We start from the raw sequence: 10,783 nt of genomic DNA, 5'->3' as shown, positions 1-10,783 counted from the left end.
TCTTACTTTAGAGGTTGGGGTCCCTATTGCATAATTCTTAATTCATACGAGTTGCATTCTAATGGAACTTGACTTTCATGGAAGAAATCTTTTTAACAGTTTCAAATGTTGTTACATTTCATATATTGTACATGGTAGCTGCTTTGGAAAAGTATAACCCACAAAGACTCCTAATGTCAGAATAATTTGGGTATTGCAAGCGAGGATAAGGCAGTTTTAGAATGAGGAAAGAATTCAGTATTAAAAGAATAAATAAATGTCTCTTTAAAAAATATTTGAACTAAAAACATGGTGTAAATGCCTATTCTCTTCAACACCTGTGTTTGAATAATTAGAAACATATGCATACACTGTAGCACAGGCCGGTTCATTAGCTGTTGCTAGGTAGGATAAGCCATAATTTCTGCCCTACCTAGCAACAATTAATGTATGCAAATCGCAATCTGACTATTGACATACAATTATTTGTAACAGGTGAATGAAAAAAAAATTAACGCGTCATTTAACAAATACTTGTGCATTAAATTTGATTACTGTACATTATAAAAATGGCCTATAAACAAAACTGATTTGAGGCTATTTGTAACAGTGATAGTGCAAGCTATTACTCTGTATGTTAATGCTAATTACCCTTAAAGTGTAACAATAATATATTCAAACCATGAGCTTCAAATATTACTTCTGTTAAGACATTTCACAAAAGTTTGAATACACAAGATAAAGAGAAAACTAACTCGATGCTTCAAATAGGGCCCTTGTGGGACCCAGGTACTTGGGTTCTGTGTATGCTATTCAATGCTCTTCTTTACTTTCTTCATACTACTTATACGTCAGCTAATCAGCCAATATAATTGTTAGGTGAAGTTTTTGTGTTTATCTTTTTTTTTTGGTGATTGGTACACTTTGAGTATTATATCATCAGATAAGAGCCAGAAGGGCATTATACAGGTATCTAAATAAAATGACAGGACTTAATAGCCTTCTTGTTCTCAGTAAACAATAGTAATGCTGTTGGAACACAGGGTTGGGTTATAATATAATGCTACCACAAATTCACAATGTGCATAAAACATAATGACATTAAAACTATAATATAAAATAATTATTGAATATAAACTCTAATTATCACTACACCTAGAAAACATCTAGAAAAGTAAATACTGGCACTGAACATATAATAGATACAACTATTTACATGTGAAAGGATTATAAATCAACACATAAATGTTTATACGATATTTTGAATAGCTAACACATTGACATTGAAACTGAAATGACATAAAATCTAACAAACACCTACCGGTACTACTCACATTATGCAAATTATTATGATTATGATTATCTTTTTTGTTATTTTTAGAAAACTATATTACATTTACCTACAAAATGTATCTGCTTGCATACTGTATATAAAAGAAAAATATATATTTAAAAGCAGGCAAGAAAAATAGTGATAAATACATTGTATACAATTGCTGCGAAAGAAACTAGTCGAATATGAAATGATTATTCTGTGTAAGGTCCCCATTGGTTTGGTCAATAAAAAGGGTTTATACAACATATTTTCATCAAATAGCAAAGTACATAAAATAAACAAGTTTTTCTGGGCAAGTATTAACAATGAAAAGTTGTTTTCAAAGGATAAGAATTGCATGTATGGTTCTTTCAAATACATTATAAATACAAAATTCAGACTCAACACAGCATATAGTCATGTAAAGGAAAATCATATGGAGAAATATCAACAATGAAGTATGAGTAAGATGGAGCTGAAAATAAGAAATGAAAAATGGGCCATCTTCAAGGAAAGGATAAAGCCTGACGTCAATTTTGTAGACCTTTTCTGTACATTCAACCTGTAAATATTCAAGTCAATCCATCACACTGAAAACAAGCTTCTTTTCACGACTTGAAGAGAAAAAAACAAACAGAGATACGGCAGTGTAGGAATCTCTGTACTCATTTCTAACCTGAAAATACAAGGCTACAAACCAATAGATCCCTTACAACAATGCATCATCTTGTAGAGATGCTTCTTACATACAGTTAAAAGCCCATGTAAGATTAACTACTGCATTAAACTTCTACAAAGGACTATATCTGGTACTCACATCACAAATATAATGCTGCGTCAGGAAAGCCTCATGCAAGCCTGATGGTAGTCAAGAGCAATCGCTCTCATGGATTCTTTGGTGAATATGTACATTAAAAGGAGGGTGAAATTATTGCTATATACATATATATGGTTCAAAAGAAGAGTTGGCAATGATTAATTATTGATTATCTAGTCTAATTGAATAGTATTTGGCATTCATTGGGAGTCAACAAAAATAACAACAAATATCAAACATTTGTTTACTAAAGTACAGAATCCTATTAGTCTGTAACTAATTTGACCTCCTTTTACATGCACAATAGCCTTAACAGATTTGAAACTTATCACAAGAATCAATTTGAATTATAAACTTATATGTGTGCAAAGTTAGAAACAAATTCAGCTACTGCATGCACATGTATTTAGTTTTAACCCCTTGACTACTGAATTGTATAGGTCCCATAGGCTTAACACAAGGACCACCAGGTTCCCGTAAGCAAAGGGTTAAGTAGAACGTGATAATGAAAAAGATTTCAGTAATGCTGACATTTGCGATCCTAGTAATCTACTTGCACATAAAAAACCTTTGACTTAATGATATTGTTCAAACATGCTGATACATTGAGATGATGTGAAACAAACATAATTCCATAAATAAAAAGTTTTTACAATAAAAAGATATCCATGTACATTATTATACAGGTAATGCCAAATCAATACAAAATAAAGTCACTTTACATAGCAATAGATAAGTAGTATGATGAACAAAAATCCATCTTATATGTACATGTAGGCGTAATATGATCATTGTGTACACTGAAATATTCATTTGAATAGTGATGGTACAGTGCTATGTACAAGTACTGCCTAGAAGGGAAAAAACAGTCATGATAGATCTGTAGTCAATTTTCTCTACACACATAATGATGTATGGTATTCATAAAAGGTAGTCTAATCACTTAATGATTTTACTATTGTGATGCATGCAAACTCATTAATACAAGTCATGTACTCTTGAAATCATCTCAACATTTAATGACATGGCAAAATTAAGTAGTTGAGGCAGCCATTTCGGTACATAATTGTTGAAAGGATTTTCAAAGCCAGTAATTGACAAACTTTTTTTCTTTTTCTTTCATTTTTATAACAGATTTCAAGAGGTCAGAGTTTAGGGTTATTTTGCCATCTTACAAATTAACTACAAAAATATGTATTTAAAAAACGCTGCTTGCATCCTTTATTAACTCCCTTCGTTCAATTTTTTAATTATTCTAGAAGCCATTTTTTCAGAGATTTAATTTCATGAATTTTGCATACTGTTGAGAGGTCGCAAATCAAAGAACGTGTGAAAATCAAGTAGCTTGTATTAATTTATGTAAAAACGACAACTCACAAAAATTATACATCTCTGCTATCATGGAAATAATCTGTACAATAATCTATCTTCTTACACAGTCGAACAACTATGAAAGCAATATACAAGCTAACTGACTTTGCAAAGTAATAAAGACCTTTTACATACATGTACAATTATAATTCAGATCTATACAACCGATTCTAGTTATAATAACTTGGTTAACTTCAATTGGATACAAACAAAAAAAGAAATACGGTGGATGCATGCATGTACAAGAAAATGCCATTAATGCCCAATTGCTCAAACCTTGTAAAATATGAGAAGGTATCGCGTTGCTTGCACACTAAAGTCAATAGTATTTTCAGCCTTTATGGAAGTACATGTATGTAAAGCCAGGGTATTTATGCTGCATTATTGTAGAGCACTTAGAGACTTCTGATAAAGTAAGTGTTAGGCATAGGCCCTATGCTATAAAAACAAATACAATTATTATGTATTGTCTCTTTAGAAGAGGCACTAAAAAGAAGAAAACATTTTGCTTGCAATATATTGCAGGGCAGTTTAAGGTAAGTATGATAAAGATAACAAAAGAATATGTTGCACTTGGTTGCTTTTTGAGTTGTCCAGCATTTTCAAATTAGCACCACTACATGCATGGACAATTACTGTTACTAAATTGTTGCATAACATTTTCAGGGCATATAGTTTACTGAGGATGATTGTAATATATTTGTCCACATTTTTTCTTAATTATTTACAGTAATTCTTCAGCAAACTGGTGGCAGCAAAAACTGTCTACACCATCTCAACTTGGTCTGTACTCACGCTTGTATTGTACAAATCTTCAGTCAATGATCACAATTGGTGCTGTTTCTGCCAGTAATTCTTGTATATCTGGAACTCTGATTTCTTCCTCTGGTTGGCTTACACATGAATCAAGTACATCTCTGGCAGGAATATTGATTGCTTCATCAGTATCTGGCAGTGAGGTGTCATCCAACTCAATGTTCAAGGATGGGGGAGGTGGCAATACAGGTCCGGTAGTTACGCTTATGCAGCAGGAACGTTCAGGAAGTTCTGTGTCTTTAGTAGGCTGTTGTAGTATCCATTGACCATTGTTCATGAAGTCTATTTCAGACTGCTCAATGACGAAAGATTGTTCCACTGCACCAACCGAGCAACCTGGTACAATGTCGGTATCTGCTTGTGTACTCTCTCCATCACTCTTGGTAAGTGCAGCTTCAGGAAGAGGCATCTCCTCCAAGGTCTCCACAGCTTCTTCAATGGGCATAGAAAAATCACAAGATGGGGTTTCTATAAATCCATCAAAGGTTGAAGGTTGGAAGCCAAGTCCTCTAATCAAGAAATTATCTGTTATAGGGAGTGGTACAGATGGATACTTGGGACGAGTCTCCTCACATGGACGTTTCCTTGGCCGGCCTCTCTTTCTTGCCATGGCTTTGACTGGAGATTGAGAATGCAGGCTTTCAAATGGAGATGCATTAATATACTCTATTACTGGCTTTTTCCTTGGTCTCCCCACTTTCCTCTTCACTGGCTGGCTGTTCTCACCACATGTGGAACTCCCCATTGGTCTTCCAATTGGTCTTTCAACTTCACTGCATCCCGGAGCATCTCCTGTTTTCTTTTCTGGTTCAACAGCATCGGCTGGCCTAGGATTTTTGCGGGGTCTTCCTGGTTTCCTTCTTACATCATTGACCGATGTACAATTCTTCAGGGGGACATGTACTACAGATGGGCTAGGGTTCTTTCTGGGCCTTCCTACTTTTCTTCGTATCGTAACACTTGCTGCGTTTGGAATCTCCTTCTTGTTTCTGTTATTGTGCGATGCAATAGACTTTTCAAACAGTCTTCCAAGCTTCTTCCTAAGTTCTCCACGACCATCTGTTCCCACTGGTCCTGCTACATTTGGTATGCTTTTAGAGGACTCATCATGCTTCACAGGCAGTCTTCCCCTTCTCTTTTGAACACATTTCTCAGGAGCAAGAGCACTGTTCAACTGGTTTTGGCTCAAGGTGAAATCCTTTACAGCTTTTTGTTTGGACCTGAACAAATGTTTGCTGATTAAAAGAGGCCCCCTAGGCTGATATTCATCGATCTTCTGATTTACACTGTTACCGAATGAAACAAGCTTCTTGGGTGGTCTGCCTCTTCCTCTCTTCACGTAGTTGGATTTGGCTTTGGCTATCAAAGAAGCTTGTCTTGCTTTGAATTTCTTTTGGATTTCTTTGTTCTGGAAGCAATTCCCTCGCAACATTGCAGCATTCTTTTTTATTCTATCCAGGATCAGGGTTTTGCCCTTTTCTGTTTTCACAGAATTCGGTATGGGTAGATATTTCATGACTTTTTTGGGAGGAGGGAGGCATTTTTCATTTCCTACACTTGCCTGCATAGATTGAGCATTCTGGTCACCATAGTTCAACTTGATAGTCCTTTGAGGAGAGGTAGGCAGGCAAGACTGGAAATGACCTTGAGCATAGGGTGTGATCACCCGCCCACCTGAGCTCAAAGGCGTTGTTGATTTCACAGCTGATAAGTGATGAGTATTCCAAGACATGGAGTGGGTCCCAATATCTTTGCCTTTCTTTTCCATGTTTAGGGCATGTTTTTCAGGATGTTGGAAGAGTTGTGCGAGTCTGCTAGGGTCATCAAGATTAAGAGATCCAGTAATCAATGTCTTGGGTAACTTCTTGATTCGAACTGATGATTTTTTCGTACATCCATTTTGCAGCAGCATTGACCTATGCTGGTCCTGCTGTAGTGGCAAACCTTCGGAACAACTCTCTGCATCTGAGGTAATTCTTCTAGAATGTGTAAGCGCAGTAACTTGATTTCTTTTCTGCTTGAACATTTTAGAGTAATTCATTTCAGTTTCACTTGAACACACAATTGGAATGACCCTTTGAACTGTCACAGGTTTCCGAGGTATTCTCAATGCTGATTTACTCTCCATTTCCATCACTTCTGTTTCGTGGCTCGAACCTTCCTGCATGTCCTTTCCTGACAATCGGCCAAGAGCCAGTCCATTCAAAGCACTTGGAAAACTGGTTTTCAATAATTTTGAGTCATCCAAACTGTTGGTGACATTGGGCTTCAGACCCAATCTGGTGTCAGTATTTTCATGAACTTGATCATCTAGGATAGATGAAGGGCGATTGTCGGGTGGAGCTCTGTTTTTCATCTCAACATAATGTACTGCCTCTCCAGCAGGTCTCTTCTTCCTCGGTCTTCCTCTGCCTCTCTTTTTAGTGGTCTCACAAGTGTCCTTAGATATACATGTTTTCTTACTCTCATCTTTTGTTGAGGTATCCTCATTGGCAGCACTTCCTATCGCACTGGCAGGGCACACATTGGGTAACTTCTCATGATGATCGGGGCACTGCCTAGGTCGGCCTCTTGAACGCTTTACAGAAAGGACATCTTTTGGCAGTGTCTCTTGTGTCTGTGACTGATGATTAGGTGGATGATTGACCATTTCTACTTCTGATCCTGTCACTGCAGGGCATAGTTGATCCTGAACTCCATTAGGTACTTTGCCATTAAGTTCATCTTTTGGCAGTGTCTCTTGTGTCTGTGACTGATGATTAGGTGGGTGATTGACCATTTCTACTTCTGATCCTGTCACTGCAGGGCATGGTTGATCCTGGACTATGTTAGGTACTTTGCCATTAAGTTCAATTTCATTTGGTAAGTCTGAGTGATCATTTCCTGATGTATCATCTCTCTCAAGAGAGTTGCTAACTTCATAGGTAGTTTTGGATGTGTTCAACAATGTCATACTAGTATCTGTTGTGATGGGACCTGGTGCGGGAGGTGATGATGGAATCAAGGTGCCAACCTTGTCAATCTTTTGCTTGAGATATCGGCCACTGACTGGTGACCTGCTACCTGGTGATGAACTTTGTCTGGTCCTGAGACATCCAGGAGGATCAAAGACTTCCTCTCTCATCTTAGGAGCCGTCTTCCTGCGGAGCCTGAGTTTGGGTACTTTCTGTTCACTTACGGCAGTCCTCTTAGCACTCTTGACTGCAGTAGTCTCTTTCTCCCAAAGAGATGAGTCATTCTGTTCCCGTCTTTCTTGCTTTCCTTCATAAGTTTCATTCTCTAGTATTTCATTATTGTTGACTTTGGAGAAAGAGTGACTAATTGGACCCCCGTAGCTGGACTCCTGTCTTTTTTCTGTGTCTCCATTTGTTGACACAGTACATGTAGGATTGATGAGACAGTCATCTAAAACATCCTTTTGTATATTTGAGTCTCTGTTTGAATTCTGAATTCCAATGGCACATGGAAGAGTGCAACAGTCACCCATTTGATCCATAGGAGCTGAGACACCATCTTTTTCCACATTTGTTGCAGGTTTTTTTCTTGATCTTCCAACAGGTCGTTTTATTTTTGGCCCAATACTTCTTGGCCTTCCTACAGGTCGTTTTATTTTTGGCACAATACTTCTTGGCCTTCCTACAGGTCGTTTTATTTTTGGCACAATACTTCTTGGCCTTCCTACAGGTCGTTTTATTTTTGGCACAATACTTCTTGGATCCACTGGCCTTTCAGGTCTTCCTCTTTTCCTCTTGGTGGGTTGGAACGCTTTGTCTCCATTCATTTCCTTTCCTTCCAAGTTTCTTTCTTCTACTTTATCCTTTTCAGCTTGCAGACTGCTTTCACTGCTATTCTGAAGTAAGGTGTCAGCTGCGGGCTGTTCTCTTGTCCTTGGAGAGTGTATTTCACCATTTTCAAAAGCTGTACCTGGTGTATCTTTCTCTGCTGCAGAACAGATACCTCCCATATCATGGTAATTATGCAACTTATCTGGCACATCTGTTGAAGAAAGTTGTTCTATTATATTGTGAAAGTTCACTTCACCTGTAAATGGAATAGTGCTATCTTCAGTGACTTTTTCCACTTCCTGCCCTTGGACTTGTACTGCAGGTGCTCCTTGATTCAAAACATTACCAATGCTACTTCTATCACATTCCTGTAAACCTAGAACAGAGAAAATTGCAGGGGCTGTTTTTACTTCTTCCTTCTCTCCTCCAAGATGGAAACTCAACATGATTCCATTGTGATTATTCAACACATCAGATACATTTGTTTCCAAGTTCAGCTCTTTCCTAGGCATTGTAAGAGGAGTGTCTGTTCGTATATATCCTGTTGGAATGGGAGCATTACAGTCTTTGTTTGACAAAGAATCTGTAGGCGTTGCACTTGTAGATCCATCTACGTGATTCTGAAATTCATGCTGCATCTCGTAACTCTGCCTTACTAGACTGACTTCCTCTGTATGTGCGGAATCTTTGGTAAACACATCTTTGCCCGATGATTCTTGACCCTTTGAAAGGGTGGATCGATGATCACTTGCTTCAGTAGGAACCGACACAGCATCTATAGTTACATTAGCAGCAGGACATTTTCTTGGTCTTCCTCTTGGTCGCTTAATTTTTGGAACCGTGCTTGGGTCGATGGGTTTTCTTGGTCTTCCTACAGGTCGTTTTAATTTTGGCACAATACTTCTTGGATCCACTGCCCTTTTACGTCTTCCTCCTTTCCTTTTGGGAGGCTGAACTGTTGCAACTCCGGAATCCACTTTTCCTTTCCCATCGTCACCATCTATTCTAACTTTGGCAATTCCTCCATTGCTTTCACTGCATATCTCTAATAAAGGATCATTCAATGAAAGCTGTTCAATTGTACTCAGAGGATTCACTGAACATGTTGAAGGTACAGGGCTATCTGCCGTAACCGTCCCACCTTCCTGAACTTGTAAGGTAAGTGTTTCGTGCTGCAACAAATCAATGCCAATACTATCACTTCCTTGTGAGTTTAGAACCTTTGGTAGCCTTTCAAGCATCTCAGAGGCCACTCTCGCTCCTTTCCTTTCTTCCTCAATTTGGGCGGTCCCTCCAATTCCATGGCAACTGCTACGCTCATCAAGCAGATGTAATCCACTGTCACTATGCAAAGATCCAATCAAGTCTTCTCCATCTGATTGTACTAAAACCACGTCATCATCATCATTCGGTTGATCAAGGCTAAGACCCTGAGATATCAAGGGATCGCTGTCACATTGCAACACCTCCTGTGATGTCTCTCTCTTCTTCTGGATGCCATCACTGTTTGCGTCAAATGAAAGAATGCTTACGGGTGGAGGAGCATCAAGGCAGACGAAGGGGCCATACTGATTGGAGGTCTTCAGTATATTCTCTAGCTGTTGAACAACTTCCTGTAGAACACTCATTGTCACCCCCACTCATCAGCCCTTTGTTGAATGATTGAATGATATTGCTACGTATCGCCATAGGCCCGGTACCTGCAATGGTTATAAAATAAAAAAAATAATTTTATTTAATTGAATGTGCCGAGATTAAAATGTCACAGGAATTATAGTATTTACCTTATGTGGTTGTACTTTCTCTATATAAGGAGGGGGGGGGGGGGGGGGGGGGGGAGGGGGGCAGAGATGAGGGATGGCATAGCCCAGGGGCGGATCCAGCCAGCGGCAGGGGAGGGGGCCAAAGAGAAGAAAATATTAAGCGGCAAAACAGCCAGCCGGTGAACAAGCCGGGGGTTGATAAGAAGCACTAGTTTTTTAAAGTTTTTTTGCCCCTGAAAATTTGAAAATCGTGTTGGTTGATATTTCGCTCAGTGGGGGGGGGGGGTATGAGCACTATTTTTAATTTTTTTTTCTCCGCCCCAAAAAAATTAAAAATTGCACCCCCCCCCCCCCCCCACGCACCAGGGGAGGGGGTCCGTCTTCTTCTTTTTTTTTTAAAGGAAATTTTTTTTTTTCTCCGCCCAAAAAAAATTGAAAATCACATCCCCCCCCACCCCCCACGCACCAGGGGAGGGGGCCTGTCTTCTTCTTTTTTTTTTAAAGGAAAAATTAACATGTTTCTACCCAGGGGAGGGGGCCAGGCCCGCCCCCTTGGATCCTTCACTGGCATAACCAAGACACATCATCCCCTGTAACATCAAAGCCCTGTCCAATCACAACTCCAATACCCCAGCCACATGAATGAGACCAACTGACCAACAACAGACTGACCTTCACCAAAAAAAACACTAACAATGCCGTGGCTTGAATGGCCAAGACTTGAATGAGACCAATTGACCAACAACAGACTAACATTCCCCGAAAAATCACATAACAATACCCTGGCTTGAATGGTCAAGACCTTGTTGGTAATCAATCAATTTTTTAGTCAGTTTGTTGTGCTGAGTGGTGACTTGCATACATACATGAAGGTGTGAATATGCATACATTTAAGTACATGTACAAACATTGCCATTTTTATTTTCTAACATCTACA

At 38.8% G+C, this 10,783-nt stretch overlaps 1 protein-coding gene across 1 annotated transcript; it reads right to left on the bottom strand.

The window, feature by feature from the left end:
• Positions 1 to 4,186: 4,186 nt before the first annotated feature.
• Positions 4,187 to 9,776, bottom strand: LOC100888437. Its single transcript, XM_030986249.1, has 2 exons — positions 7,993 to 9,776; positions 4,187 to 7,950 (listed from the first exon to the last, which is right to left on the bottom strand). Exons 1-2 carry the CDS (start codon positions 9,709 to 9,711, stop codon positions 4,297 to 4,299), a joined length of 5,373 nt encoding a protein of 1,790 aa, XP_030842109.1. The 5' UTR covers positions 9,712 to 9,776; the 3' UTR covers positions 4,187 to 4,296.
• Positions 9,777 to 10,783: the final 1,007 nt, after the last annotated feature.

This window comes from Strongylocentrotus purpuratus, unplaced genomic scaffold (genome assembly GCF_000002235.5).
Source record: "Strongylocentrotus purpuratus isolate Spur 01 unplaced genomic scaffold, Spur_5.0 spur5_scaffold_15, whole genome shotgun sequence".
Classification (NCBI taxonomy): Eukaryota; Metazoa; Echinodermata; class Echinoidea; order Camarodonta; family Strongylocentrotidae; genus Strongylocentrotus; species Strongylocentrotus purpuratus.
The sequence above is the reverse complement of the archived record's forward strand: the minus strand, read 5'-3'. Positions and strand labels throughout refer to the sequence as shown.

Excerpts from the sequence above, each read along its gene's own strand:
- LOC100888437 (XM_030986249.1), bottom strand. The coding sequence starts at position 9,711 with ATGAGTGTTCTACAGGAAGTTGTTCAACAGCTAGAGAATATACTGAAG. Across the intron at positions 7,951-7,992 it reads CAAGAAGTATTGTGCCAAAA|ATAAAACGACCTGTAGGAAG; the intron begins ATAAAACGACCT and ends ATTGTGCCAAAA.